Source organism: Equus asinus, chromosome 14 (assembly GCF_041296235.1).
Source record: "Equus asinus isolate D_3611 breed Donkey chromosome 14, EquAss-T2T_v2, whole genome shotgun sequence".
Taxonomy (NCBI): Eukaryota; Metazoa; Chordata; class Mammalia; order Perissodactyla; family Equidae; genus Equus; species Equus asinus.
In genome coordinates, this window is record NC_091803.1 from 40,164,877 (window position 1) to 40,189,210 (window position 24,334).

General features: G+C 42.0%; 1 protein-coding gene across 2 annotated transcripts in view; it reads left to right on the forward strand.

The window, feature by feature from the left end:
* The window catches only part of TXNDC11 (thioredoxin domain containing 11), a 55,071-nt gene that overhangs the window by 8,329 nt on the left and 22,408 nt on the right, over positions 1-24,334 (forward strand). For both annotated transcript variants that reach the window (XM_070484921.1, XM_014849959.3), the window contains exons 3-5: positions 639-736; positions 4,142-4,271; positions 13,063-13,156. In XM_070484921.1, coding sequence (XP_070341022.1) covers positions 639-736; positions 4,142-4,271; positions 13,063-13,156 — 322 coding nt within the window. The remainder of the gene's footprint in view (positions 1-638; positions 737-4,141; positions 4,272-13,062; positions 13,157-24,334) is intronic.

Sequence of the window (24,334 nt, forward strand, 5' to 3'; positions counted from 1 at the left end):
GTCCTTTGACATTTGTGATGTTTTATTTGTAGGTAACATTTTTTTCATTCTCAGATGCTCAGTTTGACTATCAAAGACAGATTTTTTTTTTTAAAGATTTTATTTTTTCTGCTTTTTCTCCCAAAACCCCCTGGGTACATAGTTGTGTATTTTTAGTTGTGGGTCCTTCTAGTTGTGGCATATGGGATGCCGCCTCAGCATGGCCTGATGAGCAGTGCCGTATCCGCGCCCAGGATCCAAACCGGTGAAACCCTGGGCCGCCGAAGCGGAGCACATGAACCCAGCCACTCGGCCACAGGGCCGGCCCCGACACAAGACAGATCTTTTTACTAGGTTTTAGTGTAATCATGCTTAGAAAAAGCTCCTTGGTGCTCATTCACTTTAGAATTGAGAGCAAATCGTTTTCATCTTGGGTCAGACTCCAAGATGTTCAGAGTCCTAGCTGGACGCTGCAGAGGAGAGTCTTTCTTTTTTATTGCAGTGGTAAGTGATGACCGTCTTTGAAAACTTGAAGCGATTCTTTTTCATACTTTCTGTTTCAGAGAGGAATAGTTCCATTTCTAAATTTTATCTTTGAAGTCTTGGTAATTTTTCAGTTGTTATTCATAGTCATTTGAAATCTTTTTTTGGCTCTGCAGGTGTTGTTTGTGGCAATTAACTGTTGGTGGAACCAGGGGAAATGCAGAAAACAGAAACACTTCTTTTATTTTCCTGTAATATATCTGTATCATCGGAGGTAAGAAATTTTAAGTAGTGTTTCTAATTGCCATTAAGTCTGTCAGTTCCAGAGTGAAGTATTCGATATTCACTGTACAGAATTGAGGAAATACAGGTAAGTGGAAATAAAGAAATAAAAAGGATCTGGATATTTTTATTGGCCGTACATAATTACTGTGTGTTTTGATTTATATCCACCTGTGACTATACATCCATCCCCCTTTTTTAAAATAAAGAAATAGGATCATGTGACAATACTGTTGCCTAAACTGCTTTTTCTTTCTTTCGTGAACATCTTTTCATGTCATTACATATTCTACAACATTGCTTTTCATAGTACCAGTTACTCCATTGTGTGGCTGTACATTTCAGATATTCTAAAAGTACTTTATGGTATAAGAATACACAGGAGTCCTTATCGTGTTACCTGGCAGCATAGCATAGTCAAGAGGGAATCGTACAATCTTTTCAATTGGGAATAAAATTACTGCAAGTCCGCAATCCTGTATTCGTAATTCTGAAATCCAAAGAGCTCTGAAAACCCAAAAGACTTTCATAAATTTTGTCCTCAAATACATTCATCTGGCCTGAAGTCACAAGAGGCTTCCTATATAGTCTTCGTCCCATTTAAGGAGCCGCTTTATTCATTTTGCTGCGGAAATATTGGTGTTTGATTTTGGAGTACTGCCCAGAACTTGCTGTGGGTGTTAATGTCTGAAATCTGACTTGAAAGGTTTTGGAGATAGGAGATGGGATTTTGGACTTTGTTTGATGTAATTGGCTTAAAGTTTGTTAATGGAGGTAAATTGGGTAAAGAAGATTTGATTAGTAAGAGCTTTAGTTTTTAGGCTGTATTTTTTTCCCTTCCTCTAAACTTCCTGGGTCTTAGTCAATGGAGATTTATAACACACATCAACAAACTAGCATTTCTGGATTATCGGTCACCTTCCATCACACTTCTGTGTCTCTAACATAAAATGTTGTGTGACGCATAGTGTTGTCTCTCAAGAGGTATTAAATAGCATTTGGGCAAAAACATACTTTCTTACCCCATCTCCACCCTCAAATTCTTCTCTAGATCTAAGAGTACTTTCTCAGAGTAACTTTCTCGTGATCACTTCTTTTTTTTTTTAAGGTAAGTGCAAGGTGTTATGCTTGAAGGTTCTGAAACGCTGCCCTCTGTAATGGGGTGATGAGCTTGCCCCACTGAGGTCCCCTGCCTTTCGTTTTTTGGAAATAGGATATAGGGCACAGATGCCCAGCAGGGAGTATAGGCCTTGCAACTCTGTAAGCAAGCCAGCTGCCCCGAGGGGGGCTTAGCTTGATGTGACGTTAAGGTCAGAAGAGCTACGTTGAATTGAGTACACAGTGTCATTTTGGGATATGTGTGTGTACTGTGTTGTCTTACACTGTTTGCTTTCTTAGTTTTATAGAGCGATTGAAAGGAACTTTAGAAATATCTAGTCCAACCCTCTCGTTTTACAAATGAGGAACTTCAGCTTGGTCCTCCCCTTGAAATGCCTGCCGCGCATCTTTGCCTGTTAAAGTTTTCCTTGTTTCAGTCAGTTCAGGCCAGTTAATAGCCATTTCAATATTTATCATTCCCAGTGTGCCTAAAATAGAAGGAGGCACTGAAATACGTAGAAGGAAGCTTTTTCATATTCTATTGAAGAATCTTCCAGCTTTCTATTTTATACATGCACATGTGAACGAACGTGTTCCTTCAGCTGACCTCTCTCGTGAGCGCGCTGTAGCCTTGCGGCTCTTTTGGTTAATAGTGCCTTTAAACGTGGCCCTTGAGTCTCAGCCCTGGGCAGACCACTGCCGCCTGTGTGTTGCTGCTGCTGCTGCTGTTGTTTGTGTAATGGCTTATCTGGTAGTAGTAGCTGCTTCAAGAAGTTAACAGGCTTTTCTGTTTTGTGAAAGTAGATTCCATTTTTGGCTTATATTGACACCAGTCACAAAGAAAGTTTATAAAAGGCTCTGAAGCAGAGAATAGTTTCTCAAAACTCTCTGCGAAGCTCAGCAGCCCGACATCGGCCTGTCCTCTGGCGATGGCTGTAGTGTGTTGGTGAAGCATGTTCCACGTCCTGCGTTCTGGGGTCTTCTCAGCTTTTATGACAAGTCCCTGCGACCCGTGTAACATCACACCAGGAAAGCTCAGCAGAGCCCATGTGCTCAAGCAGATGAGGTTTCCAGATCGGTCACCTCCTTTTTGCTGAACAAAATACGTTATCAGATGACTATTTGATTTCTTCCTTTAAGTTAGAATTTGTTGGTGGTCGATGGTTTTGGTGGCGGTGGTAATTTTTAAACTGGAATTAGTTAACAGACTAGTTGTATCAAGTCTTCACTTGACAGAATTGTTAACTCTGTTTCCCGATTGTGAATCCAGATGCTATTTTTCCTTTTTTCATGCTAACGTTCCTTTGTCTGGCATCATATTCTGCAGTGCACACTGAAGAGTTGCGTTTATCTCATCACGTTATATGTGTTTGTGTGTTAATTTCTGTAACCATATGTTACAGTATTGTGATCACAGCATTTGTGTGATTCTTTGCTGTGCTGTCTATTGTTGTATTAACAGTGAGCTTACTGTCACTTTCCACTTAGAGAGAAGAATGGTTATGAAGTTGTTGAGTTTCATCATACTCCCCACCCTGCGTCATACTATCCAAACATATTTGAGCAATGTATTGTGCAAGAATTTTAGAAAGCCACGTAAAGATTCTGGTTAGCTCAGGAGGATAACTGAATGTTGCTAGTATTGCTTCGCAATATTAAATCCAATTCCTGTGCATCCCCAAGCACAACTGGAGGGGAGAATAAGGAAGCTCGCTTATACAGGTTCCTGAACACCTTTACGTAATTTTTTTTGTTGCAATAAAACTTTAAATAGGTGTAAGGTTCATTTAATGATCCTCTGGGAATATTTAATAACTGCTTCTTAGTAGACCAGGCCAGCTACTCAGTTTGTCCCTTGTTTCGGAGGGAGGTGTGAGAGGAAGGTCTGCCCCCTTCCGTGGAATCGTGTCGTTAAGATCCTGGAGTCCTTTAGCATTTGGTCAGCTTCCAGGGTCACCTTTCCATTTTGTTTTGCTTTGTTTTTTAGAGAAATACTATTGCAGGAATTAATTTTTTTTTTTTCAGACCAGAATGAATATTCCTTCTTTTGAAATTCAGTTTGCGGTTGAATTCAGCTCCTAAAAGGGCAACGGCCACTTGTGCCTCCCTCACATAAAACGCTTCTTCTTCATTGGCCCTCCAGTCACCTCCTGAGACAAAGGAGGCTGCTTACCTGTGACCCAGTCGGGAGCCTGAAGCAGGACGTTTTCATTTTGTGGTGGTGATGATTTCGGTTGCACGTTACAGCTTTAATGCATGGTATGTTATTTTTATTTTATTTTTATGTTTTTGGCACTAGTTTTGGACCCATCGAGTACAAAGGCCCCGTGAGCGCTGTTTACATTGAGAAGTTTGTCCGCCGGGTGATGACACCACTGGTCTACGTCCCATCTCAATCAGAATTACTAGATTTTCTCTCGAACTACGAGGTACCTGTCTTTCCTATCTCCCCCTGTTCCCAGGGCTTCACTGGGCTGCGTTGCACCGTTTGTATCACAAGGGTTTTTTTATACCTCTTGATTTGTAGCAATTAATTAAAGGTCATGTTATAGATAAGCCCCAATTAAGCGCTTTTTGAGATACTCAATTATAGGGATGGTTTGGCCAAATGAGTTTTAAGACAATAGAATACTTGCAAAATCTTGTCTGTTGTTTATTTGGGAATTTTCAACAAACTTTCAGTTTGTCTCCCTTAGAGTATGTAAGAATTAACTTACAATTTATATGCAGCTGCAAATTTCTAAAAATTTCACTTGACGCTTTATGGCATTTTACTATGAGATACCTGGTTTTTCTTGTCAGTTGTAGTTTAGCTTTTTTAAAAAAAAAAACAACTGGGAATATGTCCTATCTATTTTTACAGTGCGTAACTATTTCAAGGTCTTATTAACAGAAAGTTTCCTAACATGGTTTCTCCACTGCTTTCCTGTTGCCAGCCAGCTTCAACCCCTGATAAATTATTTTTATAGGATATTCAATGCGTGTTTAGGACAGCTTCTTACTGAGAGGCCAGTATAAAGCTTAAAATAAGTTCCATAAACTATAAAAATAGTTCCACAAAAAAATTCATTGGAGCAAGCATAAAATCATACTTAGGCACAAGTAAAAATGATGCTTAGGTGCAACAAAATCAGACCATAAGTACCTAATAGAGACTAATTGAGAATTGAGTAGTGTGACTGGGTTGAATTTTATCTTTTGCAGTTTGTAGATTTGACGTAGATTGGATATGAATTTCTGTCGCCGGAACATCATTTACAGCTTTTTCAGTCATGTTAGAAACTATTTATGTGTCAACTATGAGCAGATTCCCCAAGCAGCAGTGTTAGTGTCTACTTCTTGTGCTTACGGTCAGTAGATGCGCGTTAGACTGAATGCCTCCTTCCTCCTATGTGGATGAAGGTGGATTTCCGTACCCTTTGTGGACTTGTCTCCCATTCTGCCTGGACAGGCTGGTGGGTGGGAGCTACCCTGGAGGCAGGGCACCTGGGTGTACACCCTTTGGCAGCACTGAGTCTGTGACTTGGGGCAGGTCCCTCACCTGCCAGGCGTCAAGGGTCTGGACCAGGGTATTCTGGAGCCTCCTTTTAACTCTTAGGTGCAGTCATTGTGTGATGAGTGGGTTTTCACGTAGATTGGCAGTAGGTGACAGGCAGAGTCACTGGAGGTGGTACAGCAAAATGGTGAGGAACCAGGACTCGGGCAGGCACGAGTCCACGCTCAGCTCCATCACTTGTTAGCTGTATGGCCTTGGGCTAGTTAACCTCTTTAAGCATCCGTTTCCTCATCTGTAAAGCAGGGGTAAACGAGGTAAGACATGAAAGTGCCTAGGATGTAGTCCCTGTAAACGACAACTTAACAGTGGAAATGACATCATGGAAACATCTTGGCTACTTAGCACTATGGAGAGAACTTAAAATGTGCGTAATACCTGCCAGGATCCTCTGCTTCTGTAGAAAACTTTCTGTGTGTTTTGCAGTTAAGATGATTAAAAATGACCTACAAAGCCTTTGCTTACGCTCTGTTGGGACTTTGTAGCACACCGTGCTCAATTTTGATTGATACTCTCTGTTTTTTTCTTTAAATTTTCACTCAGTCTCTTCTAAAAAGTGAAGAGAGAAATGGGGACATTACCAAATACCATCCAATATGTGTCTGCCCTTCCTAAAAATGGGGAAGAAATTGAGATCGTTTAGCCTAATGATAAGAGCGCTGAGATGCAGCTTATTATTTTCAGCTCTGTCAGAGATTTGTGTCCAGAGGGTTCTGAGCCAGTTTTTCTGCTTCAGTTCTTGGCAGAGGTCATATGATAAGGAAAGGACTCAGCTAGGATTGTAGAGACCTGGGTTTTAGCCCTGACATTAGCAAGTCTCTGGTTTCTGAGTTTCATGCAGATTTCTCATCTGTAAAGTGTGGGAGTTGGTTCAGATAATTCCTCCTGACTGTTTTGGCTTTGGTGGAGTTTGCAGGTTGGGAAGAGACAGACAGAAGAAGGCTCATCAGTTTTTGGTTGGGGAAATATGTTTGAGACAATGCCGTTGAACATCTCTGTCAGAGATCTTGGTAGTCCTTTTCTGTGTATTCCCTCTGCGATGTCCATGGTGTCTCCAGTTGGATCTGCAGGAGAGAGAAGTGCACGTTCGTGACTGAGCAGCAAGGATGAGTCCTTCCCTTCCACCTCTGCCTTCCTGGAACCTGCTTGTCAGCAGTGCCTTCAGAGCGTATGCTCCCTGTTGGACTTTGAGTTCACATGAAGCTCACTGATGTGCCAGTGGCGTTACTGAAGCCCCCTTAACTATAGTGATGTACCACTATGATTAGACCGCGTTTAAAACGGGAACCGGAAGAATGGTACCTACATAGGACCCCTGTATAGCTTCTGTCGGCCTTTCAAAGGGCTTCCTCCCAAAAGCTGTAGAAAGCATTTGCTCTGAGAGTATCAGCTTTCAATGGGCTTCTCACTGAGATGAAATTGTCTAGTGGGCAAGAGACAGTTGATTGTGAAAGAACTCAAGAACCAAACCCAGCACGGCACTTGTGAAACCATTTATCTTGTGAAACATACCAAATTCTGCCTAGAAAAAAGCGAAGTCAAATGGCATGCACACTCTCTAAGGTAACGTAAAGACAAAATTCTGCATCCAGAAATGAAACCACTGTCATGGTTTTGACAGCTGAATAAATAGGAAAGTTAAAGGAATTTTTACAGGCCCCACTCTAGAACATGATGTACTTTTGGACATTCCTCCAAATTAAGGTTTCACAACCTTAGCAATATTGACATTTGGAGTCAGATAATACCGTGTCATGGGGGCTGTTCTGTGTTTAGCAGCATCCTTTGCCTGCACTTACTACGTACCAGTAGCACCTCTTCTCTCCCTTAGATGTGACAACCAGAAATATCCAGGCGTTGCCACATGTCCCTTAGGCCAAGGGCACAGTTGCCCCAGTTGAGAACCACTGCTCTAAATGATTCCATTTCCTCAAATACGGCCATGAGATGGTGCCTCACAAGGCAAACACGTCTTTTTTTCATGTAGCGCACAGAATGCCACAATCTACGTTGCAAGTTTATCTACGTATAACAGTGGCAGTAGAGAGAAGATGAAAATTAAGCAATTCCTTGACTAGAAAATTCTGGAGTGTTGTCTATGGGGTACTAGAGCCAGGGGTGAGTTCTGTTGTCGTCAGTAGAGCTGTCCCTGATAATCAGCTTTTTGCTCAAATTGTTCATCTGTACCAAAGAAAGCATGCTTCTTAAATATGTTAAGGATCTTGCTAATTTAAAGAAATCTTACTATGAAAGATGCTTGTTTTGATCAAGAGCCTTATTTCCTAATTTATATTTTTTATAAATATGGGTTTCAATATCAAGTGTGTTTAAGCTTAGTTACACCAAAATTAGAGTGAAATAATGTTTTTGTGGCACTTCTGAGGTTTGTTAGAATGGCATTGTTTTTTGCTTCTATCTCTAGATGTGTTTGTGACATTGTGTAGGAGTGCATTTGATAGTTTTCCCCTCATTAAAAAAGCTATATTGATTAATTATAAGTTTATTCATCTCTAATCCAGATATTTGTGAGCAGTTTAGATCATCATAAATTGTGCAGTTAGTGTTCGTTACTTGGGAAGTGATGATATCCTGAAATGAACAACTTTCTCTACTGACGTAAACTTTTACCATATGTATACTGAGTTCCATTCATATCTGCTTATATTGCTGTTATAAAGAGGAATGCTCTAATTGTATCTTGGTTTGAATTTTTATAAGTCCTACAGGTGAATCCTTTCAAAAGCCTATTTGAGATGATTTGATATTGAATTACCCAGAAGAGCAGAAGTTTTTAAGTTTAATTTTAATGGAAAATATTAACTTTAATGGAAAATATTTTATTTGACTAATATATCTCAAACCTACCCAAATCAGGTTGCCTATCATTAACCGTAGTTTTCTGTTTGGAAAATATGACTTGGAGCCCAGATGCGATTTTTAGAAGAAAACGATGTGCCTTACTTTACTGAACATTGCAGAAAGACGATAAAGGGTGAATATTATAAATACTTGACTCTGTAAATTCCAAAATACTTTAGTCATTATTAGCAAGCAAATAATGAGTCAACTCTACATTGGTCAGTGCCCTCTAGTTTTCAAGTGCTTTTACTTGTGATCTTCCCAGCGGCCATGTGAGATAGATGGAAGTTGTAGGTCCTTTGCGCAGATGAAGATGGTACAGAGAGTATGATTTACCCTGCGTGGACACTGGACTGGAGCCCAGGTCTTCTGGCTCCCAGAATTCTTCCTTTTGAAGGAATGTTTAAAGTCTCTGAGTTGAAACTTCACCGTCTATCTAGAGGTTAAAATGGTGAATATTTAACTATTCTACGTCATTTTTGAACCCCTCTTTCGTGATGGAAAAATTTTGACAGTATTGGCTTTTTAATTTAACTAACTTTTTTCCTTCGTTTTTACAAGTGGTTCCAAGAATGAATAGTGGTAAAGGGTGGGGCTGTGGCTGTTGGCTGACTGTTGAAGCAGCAGAGCTGTACCGTCTCCCATTATTAATTCACTCGTTAGCATTTAATGCAGGGCTAGGAGTGTCCTGTGTACGATAATCACAGTATCGAGGTATGGTCTAGAATTTTCTTCCCAGATATGCCTTAAAATAGTAACTTGCCTTATAAATAATGAATATGGCTAGAAACTGAAGTGAACTTGCCAATAGACGTACTACAAAGGAACATCAAGAGCTTTAAGTCATTTCGTTGCAAACCATGGTAAGAAATCCTATTTTCTTCATTTGCTCCAATTGTAGAGTCCCTCTTCCTCAAGGGTTCTTCCTGCCTGTTGAAGATGCAGACGGGAAGATGCAGTTCATTACTTGTGGACCACATAGTCAGACAGAACCTATGCCCTTTTTATTTTGGTGGACATTGAGTTGGTTGGAAAGGGAATAGGCCCGAGTATTGGTAATGTCACTTTCAAAGTGACTAGTTTTATGGCTCTTCTAATTTTGATATTTTTAAGGCATCATTTGGTAACTTCTACATCAATAGTGCTTTTATTAAAATTTTTTAAAACACATGATAGAATCATCTGATTTTTACCTTATAATCTACCCACCAAATACCAACAGTATTATTTAGAACTCTTACTTATGACTGTATCTGCAGCCAAAATCTTTTTTAAATGTTTTCACAAATTTCTGTAATTTATCCATTTAAGAGCAGTGAATTTAGCATACATCCATTTGTTTATTCTTAGGAGTTTTGGTAAACCAAATTGTTTTAAATTTAAGTGGAATGGGAAAAGGCTTGGGAATCTTTTGGAGGGAGAAAGAGGGTGTTAGGTAAATTACCAGGTGGCAGAAAACCTGAGTATCTTGGAGAAAAAGCTAGTAGAACGCCTGGCGCCTGGTATTATCCAGCTGTTTGTTAGTGAACTCTACTCTGAATGTTGAGCAAAGAAGTAGATACTGTTTCTGTCCATTCGTAGTTTTATAGCACTGGAAATGAAATAGTTTTACATTTTCTAGATGTGAGTTAGCATTAGTGCAGAAATACTTCAAGTGCCGTTGAGTAAAAACACACCAAGGTAACTATTCTCACGGCCACTAGAGGGTGGTGCACCATCTGCTGAGAGGTACGCTGCGCTGCAGATGGGGCTCCCTTAGGAGGGACTTCATGCTCTTGAGGATTTGCTGGCCTCCTGTAGAGATCCTGTGTTCCTCCTCCTCATTAGAGCAGGTCCTGAATGTACTATACATCGTGGAATGTAGTTAAAACACACAAACTGGGTCAAGTCATAATCAGCACTCATCGTATTTTGTTCTTCGCTAAATTGTAAACTTGCTGGGGGAGCTTTGTCTTATTTATCTTTTTATTCCCATTCGTTCATTCACAAATGTTTATTTTGTGCCTGCTCTGAGCTGGAAATGTGGTGATGAGCAAGAGAGAGCCTCTGTTTCAGGGACTTCTGACGTGGAGCTAGACGGCCAACAGGAAATAAATAAACAAGGTGTAGGGGCCTGAGTGGTGTCCTCCCGAGATTCCTGTCCGCCCAGACCCTCAGATCGTGGCCTTGTTTGGAGATAGGGTCTTTACAGATGTCCTTAGGTGAGGATCTCGAGATGAAATCGTTCTAGATTTCGAGTGGGTCCTAATCCCACTACTGGTGTCTCTAAGAAGAGGAGAGGACACAGAGAAGGCCGCTTGCCTTGGGACTCCTGGTCTCCAGAACTGTGAGAATAAATTCTGTTGTTTTCAGCCACCAAGTCGGTGGTAATTTGTTATGGCAGCTCTAGGAAACAAATGCACAAGCTAATTTCAGATAATAAGTGCTACAAAGAAAAATAAAGAAGGGTTCTATAGATTTGAGGACAGGGAGGGAGGGTTATGTAACTGTTCGAAGACGACCTCTGAGAAACCAACATTTGACCAGAAATTTGAAGCCTATGTGATGCAACTCAGCCCTTAGGAAATTTGAAGAAAATGCTCCAGGAGGTGGGAACAGTAAGTGCAAAGATCCTGAGGAAGGAACAGGATTGGTAGGGCCAGAGCAGAGAGGAGAGTGGTAGGAGATAAGGTCACAGAGGTGTCTTGCTACTGTCATGTGTCCCGATTAAAGCTTTGATTAGTTGGGTGAATGAAGGAAGGAGGAACACTGGCAGTTGAGTTCCTGTGACCATTTACCTGGTGGCCGTCTAAGCATCTGGGGTGGACTAATAGGAAGACTGCGGTTAGAACCTGGGGTTGGGTGGTCTTTATACACTGGTGAGCATCAGAGTGAGGAGGGGCGATCTGTGTGTCAGTAGGTCTTGCTTCCCGACTTCAACCCAGTGTCAGGCTGTCTTCTGTGCTTGGCTAGCTCATCTGAAAGAGAGCCGCAGAGTTACAGCTGTCTGCTTTGAGCCAGCCCCTGGGTTTATTTTCAGCTGAGCAAAGGGGCCTAGACCTAGAAAGGCCCATGTATGTCAGTATGCATGCATTTTTCCCCCAATGCCCCTTTTCCCAGATCTAAGAAAGAACTGTGAAAGAAACTCTGAAATATATAATCATTTCTTGAATACAGCTTCTGTTAAGGAGACATTGAAACTTTGGGGAAACGGATGCGAAATTTGTCTTACCTAAAGCATAAACCAGAGCCAGTTTAGTAACTTTTAAGTGATACTTTGCAATAGAAATAAACAAGTAACTATCACTTCCCTTTATTTCCTCTTTTTATTATTTTGAAATACTGATTTTAAGTTATATTGTCCAACATGCCAGTTTTCAAAATTTAGTACAGACCATCACAGTATTGTGAATATTTGAAAAATAGCACTTAAATGTTTTTAAGTGCCTTGTTTTTTTTTTTTTGAGGAAGATTAGCCCTGAGCTAACTACTGCCAATCCTCTTTTTGCTGAGGAAGACTGGCCCTGAGCTAACATCCATGCCCATCTTCCTCTACTTTATATGTGGGACATCTACCACAGCATGGCGTGCCAAGCGGTGCCATGTCTGCACCCGGGATCCAAACTGGTGAACCCCGGGCCGCCAAGAAGCGGAACGTGCAAACTTAACCTCTGCGCCACTGGCCTGCCCCCTAAGTGTCTTGTATTTTAAATAGCTGGTATTTTTCAATTTATACAGCCGTTAATCACCTCATAGAGGTGTTGAATCTTGTGACCTTCATTTCTTTGACAATGAAAAGTGAAAGTAGTTTTGCTTGTGGGGTTGTTTGCTTTGTGTTGTTTATGAAATTTCTTTGGTCAAACTACTTGGAAGTTTCAGCCCCAGTGATGAATCTTCTCCATTTGCCAGACAAGGAAACTGAGGCTTCTCATCGAAGGGCTCACCCAAGATCGTTCCACTTTGGGCTTGACCTTAGGTCTTATGACTCTAAGCTTAGCACTGATTCCTCAGGGATCTCACAGTTTGGCCTTTAAGACAGATGCGATTATTACAAAACAAAACCGGACAGAGTGAGTGCCACAGGGCCTTCAAAGAAGGAAGGAATTATTCTGAACAGGAAGGCAGACTGTACCGGTAGGGGACAGCTGGTGGGTTTGGCAGAGTGGAGGGGCATTCTGTGCTAAGCTTAGAGACGTGGAACGAGCTGGTGGAAAGAAGTTTGTCGGGGTGGAGGGACAAGAGGGCAAGATGTAGGGTCTCCGCAGACTGACCTGAGAGAGAGGAGGGTTGCCACTGTGGGTGCTGGTTTCTGGGTGTCGGGGGAGGAAAGAGCCCCTGGAAGGGCGACTTGGGAGCCAATCAGATTTAACCTGATTTCCAGTAAATGTGAGGGTATGTTTGGAGTAAGAGGAAGCTATTGAGGAAGAAATCTAAGAAAGGTTACAAAGACGTTACTGATAGAGCTTGCCTGGAGTTGCTAAAGAAAGTGAGTGCTGGAACTTGATGGTGAGGTTTTGAACCGGGGACTCAGGGGAGCTCTCAGCAGAGGATGGAAGGACCCCCTTAGGGAGAGAGGAGGAAGTTTCAGCTCGGAATCGTCCCTGTAAAACCCGCTGCAGCTCTATCCTTTACCCCGTTTCTTGTCTGAGTGGAGGGAAAGGTCAGCCCTAAGCTGCAACTGTTTTCATGAAGTTAGGCTTTTTAAAAAAGTGAAATGCAACAAATTGCAATTGTCAGATTATAATGGCATGTCTTTTTTGTTTTAAAATATCCCCTGCTATACCGTGACCAACAATACCTCCGTCACCCCTTCTGCTCTTTCCCTGCAGCCTGGAGTACTTGGCTACTTCGAGTTCAGTGGCTCGCCCCAGCCTCCTGGGTACTTGACCTTCTTCACTTCAGCGTTGCATTCATTAAAGAAAGGTAAAAATGATCCGCTTTAAGACATTCATACTTGAACAGAAATGTATGTCAGTGTCTTCTTTTGCATATGTTATCTTTATGATTATATATTTTAATTTTCTTGATTCCTTTTCTCTGTATTTGTATTAAATAATTACAGTGTTCTTTTGGCAAGCAGAAAATACTATGCTATTTCAAATATAGTCTCTTAAATGTTTAGCTTTTTAAAAATGTAGCTTGATCATCATACTGTGTCTGCAGTTATATATCTTGCATTTTAAAATTTATCATGATCTCTTTTTTTGTGTGTAGTTATAAGTTTTGGTCAAAGTTTTTGGTGGTTGTGTTCTCAGTTGGATGTACCACAATTTAGGAATCCACTTCCTTCAAGAAGTAGTGTTAGAAGGTATTAAAGTCAACATTGCAGCATAAGCCTACTGCCAGTTTCACTATTCCCAAAGCCATTTTTTTCCTTAGCTGAATCATATATTATTTGAGGTCTTACATTTTAAATTAAACATATATCCTGCCCATTTTTCCGTTTGCTGCATGTTCTTTCCTCATCTCAGTCATGACCTCCTGTCAGTTTTCTGTCGGTCACACTTTCCTCTGCTCACTTGTCTCCATCTCCTTTGTTACTGCTCTGGTCTGAGCCCGTTCCCCCACCCTGGACTAAACCAGTGGCTGCTTAGCTGGTATCTGCTCTCGCCCCTTCTTCCTCACACTAGGGCCTTTGCATGTACTGGGCCTTCTGCCTGAAATGTGCCCTTTGCCTCCCCAGCCGCTAGGGCTCCACTCTTCACCTGTCAAACCCCTGCTCTCCTTCAGGGTCTAGTTCAAATATCACTTCCACCGTCTCCCCCAGTCTCAATTGGGTAGCCTGTTGTTTCTTGCATAGCACTTAACATAGTTTGTATTTATGTATGTAGTTATGAGGTGGTTTGCTTAATATCTGTCTTCTTCCCCAGACTGAGATTTCTGAGGGTAGGGCCCATGTGTCTTCAGTTGAGTGTTCTTTCTCCAGCATCTGGCGCATAACAGGGGCTCAGTCGGTATTTGCAAGTGAGTGATCAGATTGACGGCCATATCATCTTTACCCCAGTAGATCAACCAGAAATATGTTCCCTTCCTTCTATTACTGGGTGTTAGACTGCTTCAGTATACATATATGTTTATACTGTAACAGTATAGTATTAAGACATCAAACAATTGTATGACTGGCCACTTTATGTATATATTGTTTTATGCATAGAGAATCTATCGTAGTCACATTTTTCATCCAGGGGACATTGGGAATGGAAATCAAGCTGTCACATAGTATGTCTTCCGTCCACTTGAAAGACTTTGAGCTGTGCAGCCTCAGATGCCTAAGACGACTTAGTGAGTCAAAGTTTGAATTTTGAAAACAAAATACTACCAACTGCAATAAGCTGAAGAAGCAGATATTCAACTTTTCTTGGAAAACTAAGTAGCGCCCTTTGAAGAAGACCCCAACTGAAGATTATATATAAATTGGTCATTTGCTGACATGATGGTAGCATTCAAGTTCTTGAGTGAGGAAGATATTTCCAGAGCATGGGAGTATGTTTTGTTATCTGTTAGATTATATTGTGTGCTAATAATTTATCCTAAATTCCTTTTTCATTCAGAAGTTTCCAAAATATTTCTTCTTTTTGGAAAAATCTGTCCAAGTACAAGATAGTAGCCTTTTTCCGTGTTTTTCCTTTTTTTATTTTTAAGCTAAGGAAGGTGATAAATGGGTGAAAACTACTTGAAGATACAAAACGAACCTCTTTTGTCAAATTGCTAATTTTGACAAATGATTATGTAAAATTACTTCTCAGAATAAATCCCATCCAGTCTACCTTTACCACGTTTCTTCCCTACCTTGTGATTCTAGCTAGATCTTGTCAAAATCCTGTTGCAGATGAACTTTGCAAGGGCCGAGATTCATCCTCATTAATCCTGTTTCACCCTATTTTTGTGGATAAGCTCCCACTTAAGCTTCATGAATCATTTTTAGAAGAAAGAGACAAATTTGGAATGATGATTTTCCATAATGTGTGCACTCTGAAGGATTACCTAAAATAAATCTTGCCTTGGGCATTTGAGTTTTTTCCCCTTTTCTTTCTCCTCCCCTGAAGTCAACAGTATTTTATTTCTTATTAATAGCAGATGTTCTGTAAGAGAAACGTGTGCACACTTTTTTTTTTAATGGTACAGTTTGGAATGTAAATTCCAGGTCAATGTTATGTTTAGCTTGTGTACACAAACTGAGGCCTGAGAAACATTTGACACACTTAACATTCGGTTATACAGAGCTTAACTGAAGATGTGTTTAGACTGCTGTGGTAGAAAGCAGATATCCTGATTCAACAAGCCACAGTGTTTATAAACGCACGTGTCTTTCCATTGCCGTAATGATTTTTTCTGTGATTGTCTTAGAAATAGCCATGACGCTCTCTGACATCTGTTTCTTGAGGCTAGCTGGCCATCCGTCTACAGAGATTTTGAGAATGTACCATATATGAAGCATCAAGCTAGGTGCTGGGGTGTGCTAAGAGGGGAGCGCATTCCCACCATCAGCAGTGCGAGAGTTTAGTTTTAAGATTTGGTTCTCTGGTACTTTGCCACTCCCTTCAGACTGTCTAATGTTTGATATTTTTACACATTATAATAAAGGAGATTAAGGAGAATTCACTTACCACCTGAGCACTTATTAACTGCTTTCTCTTTTTGTTGTTTGACTGTTTCCTTTCGCCTCAGTTACCCATGTCCTTTACCTGTTGGTCTCAGTCTTGGGGTTGGTTTGTCAGTTGACGCAGGCCCCCCGTTAGGTGGTGTGGGCACTAACCCTTTGTTATATCTCAGTCCATTATTTTCCTAGCTGTTTTACTTTTATCATTATTTTTTATATTGCAGTTCTATATGTTCATGTCGTTAAATCGGTGGTTCTTTTTCTTGATTTCTTTTATTTTTTTCTAAAAATCCAATGACTAATTAGTTGACTTCTTTCTTTTTAAATTTAAACATTATTTGGCCCTTTTTATGCTGCCTGGGTTTACTTTGGCTTAAAATACAAAGCACAGTTGATTTTTCCCTGTCTTATTGGCTTAGCACTTAGCAGCTCCTACAAAGCAATGCTTCCTTTCTCCCTCACCTGATGATGCTTGCTTTATCATAAGATTTTTTTTTTCTTTGAGGAAGATTAGCTCTGAGCTAACTGCTGCCAATCCTCCTCTTTTTGCTGAGGAAGACTGGCCCTGAGCTAACATCCATGCCCATCTTCCTCTACTTTCTGTGTGAGACGCCTGCCACAGCATGGCCTGCCAAGCGGTGCCATGTCCGCACCCGGGATCCGAACCGGTGAACCCTGGGCCGCCAAAGTGAAAGGTGCGAACTTAACCGCTGCGTCACCAGGCCGGCCCCCATCAGATAGATTCTTATGTGTAATTGGGTCTGTTTCTGTGTTTTTTCTCTTGGTCTAGAAACCTCTTTTTGTATGAGTAAATCTAATTTTATTTCTTGCTTTGTAAGTTATTACTTGGTAAAGTCTGAACTCCACTTCCTCTAGTTCTTGTGTTTTAAGGGAGGTTCTTTGCATCCATCCGTGCACTTGGCTGGATTTTGGGTGTTGTATTAAATGTATAAGCGGACCGAGAGGTAATTGACGTGTTCATAGCATTTAGCTTCCCTTTCTAGGATCACAGCGTGATTATTCATTTATTCAAACCTTCCTTTTAATTTTTTATAATAGGTCTTACACATCTCTCGTTAATGTTTCATCTTTTCAAAGTGCTGAGTGATTAATTTGGCGGGCAGTCTGTGACTGTTTCAAGATCCTGAGGGAAACCAGCTCCCCTGCACTTCTCCACTCTTCCCAGGCTGCAAAGCCTATTTCTCTTTGAATCTTTTCACGTTTGAATCTTGACAGACAGGCTTCTTTCTTCTTTTGCCTAAAGAAAATTTGGCAGAAGGGTCAATGTTTTTAAGTTGCTTGCTTGGTTTTTTGCATCTCATGGTTATTTCGTTATTTGCCTAAAAATGTGTTCTGGTAAAATGTTATATTCTGCTGTGATTCAATGACTTTTTTAAAAGAGAAAATTTACAGCAGATTTTGATCCTGTTTTTTATTTGACCTACAAAAGGGAAGCAGCGCTGTGTAGGGCTGAGAACCGTGGCCTGGGGGCCAGCAGTGTCTGGTCCTTATCCTTTGTCTGCCCCTGACGGGATCTATAAACTTAAGCAAAACATTTAACTTTTCTGTATCTGAGTGTGTCTGTCTGTAAAGTTGGAGAGGGTGGAGACAAGAGTCAATCCTTGTTTTATAAGGCCACATCATGTGTGAAATGCTTTGTGTGTGAATAAAGCAATGGCCTTAAAGTCTGTAGTAGCTTAATTAGAAAGCAAGCTGCCTGGCTGCAGGCCCTTAAAATAGTGTTGTGTGTGTATTCTTAAAGCAGCCGCACCAGATAGTCTGTGAGTCCACTGACGGGCGGACACGGCTCTTCCTCTTCCCTTTCCTGTAGCACCGTGTACCCGCTTCTGTTTGTGCTGTGCGCTGTCCTCACTGCAGAACTGACCACGTCTCTCCGCCGCCAGAACATGAGCTGGTCTCTTCAGAGAATATTTGTTGAGTTCCTTGAGGCCAAGGTTTTGTCTTCTTGCTCCTACGACTCCAACACCCTGCTTGACCAATGTTGGAGCTAAAAGGTTGAATAAGTGACCAATAAGGGACACTTTTCCTTGAAACTGCTCGAGTGAGAATGGTTTTAGCAGTGGGGTGTTGTCCTTCCGGACCCCCTCCCATTTCTCCTCCTGCCCGGCCTCTCGGGTTCCACGGACCCGTCCGCAGGGGTCACTCACAGCAGGACTGGATAGAGCCCCTGTTGGCTTCTCACGGTCCCCTGACGCTAGAATCCTAATGAATTGAACTGAAATTCACGTGATACTTAAATGTCACCTTGAGAATACTCTAAACTGTTGACCGAAGATATTGTTTCCGCTCCCTTCTACCACCTTTAGAAATTCCTAAACTTAACTGACGAGGGAACGTTGGGGCATTAGTTTTCTAAGGAACACCCTTTGGGAACTACTATGTAATGAATTTCTTTAAGAGGAGTATTTTAGAGGAAGAACTTCTGACTCCAGTGTAGGGTCCCTCTGCTCCACCAGATGGCCTCTGATGATGCTGTGATTTACTGGTAGAATTGAGTCAGAACACATAAAAAGCGCCCTCCTCCATATCTTTACTCATGAATAAAGCTTTTTTTGGAGCGCTTTTCTGTTAGATTGTGAAATTTTATATAACATCAAGAAGTCTGAAAGGTAGGGTTTTCTTACCTTGTAGGTGACATTCTTAAAGGCGTTGAACAAACAAGGGGCTGGCTTCTTGGGCACGGTTGACTCTGAGATTGCTTTCTTTTCTCGGCTTTCTGGGCTTAACTCTCGGTAATTTGGACCAGGTGTCAGCTTTAAACAATTCTCCGTGAATGAAACAGGTTCCAGGATCACTTGGTTTTCCCCAATAATCTAATTCATTGTCACTCTACTCGCTCCAAGGAAAATCTTTTTCTAATGATCTGCCTGTGTTCTGAGTCCCCCGGGTACTGATTGATACACATTGGAATAAGCATACTAGAAATTCCATGCATTTCCCCCCATACATACACTGACTTTTTTTTTAAAGATTTTATTTTTTCCTTTTTCTCCCCAAAGCCCCCCCGGTACATAGTTGTATATTCTTCGCTGTGGGTCCTTCTAGTTGTGGCATGTGGGACGCTGCCTCAGCCTGGTTTGATGAGCAGTGCCATGTCTGCACCCAGGATTCAAACCAATGAAACACTGGGCCGCCTGCAGCGGAGCGCGTGAACTTAACCACTCGGCCACGGGGCCAGCCCCTACATACACTGACTTTTTAATTATGTTGCTGTTATTTTAGCAAGGGTGTCATCATTTTTCGTAGGAGACGCCTTTATTCCCGTTATGCCTTATCTCTTGAGCCTTGTAAATGCTGCTAGATAAGAACTAAAGCCAAAAGGGGCGTCTCCGCACTTTGTTAGATTCAGAAGCATGACTTATTAATTCAGCAAGCGTTTGAGGTCCAGTGTGTGCTACAGCTATAAAGATGAATAAGCTTGTTCCCCACCATTAATAGTGCCACCAGCTTGTGTGGCCAGTAGATAGGCTTGCCCACGACGCGAGTGCGCTGACAGGTCTGTTACAGGCTTTGCTGGAGCGTGGAGGCAGGACGCTCGCATGAGCTCAGGGAAGGTTGCTTAGAGGAGGTGGGGTGGGGTGGGTTTCCCAGGAGGATGAGGGGTCAGCCTTCAGGTGAGTGTGTAGGGAACTAGGGAGTGGAGGATGGACGGGGTCGGGGAAAGCAAAGGTGTGAAGAAAGTTCAGAACCAGACGTAGTGGTCGTTTGTCGATATTTTGATTCCTTGAACCCATATATTTGAAAAATTCTATCATCTTCACTTTCTAGTTGTTTTGTAATATTTTCTATCTTTTTAAAGTTGTCCTGTTTTGGGGTCTGTGTGTGTGTGTGTGTTCATCCGATTTCTTCAAGGTTTTTTTTTTTTTTTTTAAAGCTGGAATAAGCCTCCTAGACAAAGAGCCAAAAACATTAAAATCTTGAAAAACTCAGAGATCACCTTCTATAATAAAGTCCCAGCTTATAGTGAAAGAATTGAATGCAGACAAACCCAGTTCTGGTCTCTGCTTGACCACTTTCTCTGTAAAGTTGAGCACGATAACTGATACTGGGCTGAGCACTGAGCGCGTGGTCGGGCGCTTCACCTGGATGATCTGGTCTTCACTGCCGCTCTTTGAAGGAGGAGTTGTTACTGTCTCAGGTGAGGAAACTGGGGCTCTGAGGAGGTTGTTAACTGACTCGAGGTCGTTGTGGTAGGCAGAATAATGGCTCCCCAGAGATGCCCACATTCTCATCACCAGAGCCTGTGAATAGGAGACGTTATGTAGCCGGGGAATTGAGGTTGCATATGGAGTTGGGTTGCTACTCAGCTGACCGTGAGAAAGAGAGATTATCCTGGGTTGTCTGAGCGGGCCCAGTGTAGTCAGAAGGGCACTTAAAAATGGAATTGAGAGGTGAAGAATAGTGTCACAGTGATGAGTGTGAGAAGGACTTGTCTGGCCACTGCTGGCTTTGGAGGTGAAGGGGCCACAAGCCAAGGGACGCACGCAGCCTCTAGAAGCTGGAAAAGGCACGGAGATGGATTCTCGTCTAGAGCCTCCAGAAGGAACATGCCCTGCTGACCCCTTGACTTTAGCCCCATGAGGCCGTAATGGACTTCTGACCTCTCCATCTATAAGATAAATTGATTTCGTTTTAGCGGCTAAGTTTGTGGTAATTTGTTGCAGCAGAAATAGCAAACTAACGCAGTCACACACCAGTAGAAGAGGAGCTGAGGTAGGAAGCTGGGACTGCTTTTCTCCATTTGCTGCTCTCCTTTCCTGGGCTGAGGCAGGTGGCACAATATGGCAATTCCTGCCTCCTGGGCCTTACCCGTGTTACTGCTTTCAATATAGTGCCTTTGCCCTCTTAATATCCACCTTCCTAAGTCTTCAAGGCCTAGCTGAAGTCGTGTGGCATTTATAAACATTGCCTAGCCAGCATGACGCCTGGCACGTTGTGGACATCAAATGGAGATTTCCACGCTGCTGGCTGCCCTCTCAGAACTCACTCCTGTTGCACCAGCTGGCGTGGCTCCTCCTTAGCAGCCAGCATGATTTCCTCATTTTCTCTTGGACTTTAGTGGTATCTTCCTAACAGGAAGCTCCTGTAAGCAGGGACTAACTCTCCTGGTAAGTCACACTAGCGGCAGGTGTCGTGTGTGACTCTGGCCCACCTAGTTGCCCCTTCTTGCTGGTCTTCAGCTTCCCCATCTAGGGATAAGGGACCTTTGCCCTGGTCGTCTCTCAGGGACACTTGGGCTTGAAAATACATTGGCCCTTGGCCTGTGTTTTATGCCTGGGAGCTAAGAATTGTTTTTATATTTGTAAAGGGTTGTCTGGGGAAAAAAATGAAAACATGTGTCCCCTGTACTAAACCCTCAGAGCAGCCTAAAAGGAAGTGGAGGAGGGGTTTCTAAGGGGGTAGGTTTCTTTTGTGAAGTCCTTCCTTCCCTAATGGGTTTTTAAAAAAGGAATTGAATTGAAATGCAAGGGAAGTATTTGAATTGGTGATTGTAATTTTATGCTTTGGTTAAATGGGAGCGGATGGTGTGAGGGCAGTTTACTGTCACGTTAGTCTATCTGACAGTGCGTGTTTAGCTGTATACTTTACGTGCCCCTAAAGTAACGTATTGGAACTACTTCTCTGTTTCCCTCCTCTGTAACTCACAAGAAAGAGAAAATCACAGCTCAGCAGTTGCATGTTCACTCAGACTTTGGCAGTATCTTGGCAAGCACCAGAATGTGCATGTTGTATCTTTGGTGCCCAAATGCCAACTTTTTTCCTAGATAATTGCTTTGTGCTTTATATTGAGAATTTTGTAAATATACAAATCTCAATGTCACATTTCCAGGGAAAAAAATGCAAGTAATAGTCATAGTTCAGACGTTGAAAACAAACATTTCTGTAATATTTTACATTTCTCGAAGGTTTTTTCATTTTGGTGAGTGTATTTACCATTGGAAATGTGTGAAGTCATCACCCAGTGAATGCTTATGAATCACTCTGTAGGTGCTAAGTAACGCTGGAGGGGTTGTTGTTATCCCTTTTTATATAATCCTATTGTTTTCCTTTCTTCCTTGTCCAAAACCTTGGAAAGAAGGGTGGGAAAGTAGAAGTTAATAAAAATGGCTGAGTGTAGATAGAGTGAGGAATATTTCTGGGATGGGAGGTACCGAGGTCCAGGTTTGCCTTTTGGAATGTCACTGCTTCCCGGAGGAGAAAGAGAAATTTTCCCCAGGGGTCAACGAGTGCTTAGCTGGGCTGATCGGAAGCCGTGTAACTTAAGCCAGCTCTGTTTAGTTTTGAAGTGTGTCATGGTTTATTCGTTAGCAGTTATCTTTATGAGTATTTTCCTTGACCTGATGCTCCGTTTGTCCCATGATCCCTGCGAGATTAACTCACACAGAGGTCTCCCGGTGAGCAGACGGCCAGTCCTGCTGTCAGGTTTCCACGGTGTTCAGCTGTGGCGTTTCTGTTCGTTCTTTGAGCGCATCCTTGGCCGCCTTGCTTGTGGTACAGCTAGTGCGCCGGGACTCGGAGAGAACTGTGTCAGAAGCTCAGCAGTTTACGCCTAGAGTCACCAGGCCTCGAGCCCCCCAGTTCCTTTCTAAAGGAGAGAGGGGGCACCTTCTTAAAAATAATCAGAGTTTTCACGAAAAAAATGCGAGAAATGTTGTCCTATGTATCCTCAGATAATTGCCCATTATCAAGACTTACTGGTTACTGGAGTTACTGTCTCAGCCTAATTTTCTGCCTGAGTTAAATGAATCTTGCTTTTTTGTCATTATCACCGTGGCACAGTCCAAAGAAATACAACATGAACCATGTAGGTATTTTAAAATTTTCTGGTGGCTGCATTAAAATTTAAGAAGAAATAGGTGAAATTAATTTAATATATTTTATTTAACCCAGTGTATCCAAAGTGTTATCATTTCAACACGTAATCAGTCTGAAAACTTTTGAGATATTTTACATTCTTTTTTTGAACCAAGTCTTATACTTTTACACTTAATAGCACATCTCAATTCAGACGCTAAATTTTCATTGGAAATACTTGATCAGTATTCAGAGGTCATAAAATTTACAGTTTAAAAAGTGATTTACGTCCCCAAGTTGTTTTAAACACACTTAAGAGTTTTCTAATAACTGAATTGATTATCACTTTATAATTAAATTAATTAAAATCAAATAGAGTTAAAAATTTAGTCCCTCAGTTGCTCATATTTCACGCGCTCCTCAGCCACGTGTGGCTGGTGTGTACCGAAAAGGACAGTGCAACCCTGGACGTAGACCTCATTGTCCCAGTGTCCCAGGGAAGAGAGACTGTTTCCTAAGACAGTGGGTGTCCTGCAGGCACTTGAGTTACCATTGCAGAGTGTGCTCCTGGGGGTCTGGGCTGGTGCGTATGAGTTGTATAGCTTTGCTTCTGGCAGGACCTTTTATTATCAATTGTGAAGCAAATTACAAATCTCTTTCCTAACAAAAGAAACTATTCTTATTCTTTCTGGAATGTTTGAGAATGTTGACATCTTGCCTCACTGAGGCAGTTCTTGCCTCAGAATGTGTGTGCTTTACCCTGATACAAAACCAAAGTTTTAATATTAAAAATTGAATTTAAGGCAGATGGTTTTAAGCAAAACCAAGCAGTCTGATATTAAAACGTTATGCAAAAGGAAAAAACAAAAAAAAACCTCCGATGCAAACCAGGGAGATCACAAGTGAGCCGGATGAATCTGAGTGGAAACCGGATGGAATTTCAGATCCTGTCCCTCTTGATGAGACCTTGGTGGTGGCCAAGAGGGCAGTGGTGGCCGTGGTGTCTGGGAGGCCTAAGAAGGCTGCTGGAAGTGTACCTGGGGTGTGGGGAGCAGAGGTGGGGCTCTGTTAGTGGCAGAGAAGAGCCTCAGCCTCACACAAGACAGCGGGGGGTGAACCTGCGGAAGTGCCCAGAGTAGACGAGAGTTCCTGGACCCAGCAAGGCCGTTTATTACTCAAAGCACACAACGGCGAATCAGCGTTATAGCGTTGGTTCCCTCACCGCAGTCCCGTGGGGGACGTGATGCAGTGGGCCTACGTGGTGGCCATGTGCCCAGTGGGTGGCCTTGTAGCTGAGGGACACAGGATCAAGGGTTCAGCACCTTTTCTTTGTAGGAAGCAGCAGGCAAGCTAGTCTTCGTGCTGTGGTCACCTTGACCTGCTTAGTTGCCTGTATGACCAGCTGCAGAAACTGATCTCTGAAGATCCCGTTACATCTCGTGGTGGTCTTTCTGACGCCTTTCACTGGATGGTTAATAGAGACTAAGCTGGCCAGTTACCTGGCTAACAGAACTTATTGAGGCTTTTGTTTTTGTTTTTGTTTTTAAACAATTTTTTTTTTTTAAAGATTGGCACCTGGGCTAACAATTGTTGCCAATCTTCCTCTTTTTTTTTTTTTAAAGGATTGGCACCTGGGCTGACAACTGTTGCCAATCTTTTTTTTTCTGCTTTATTTCCCCAAACTC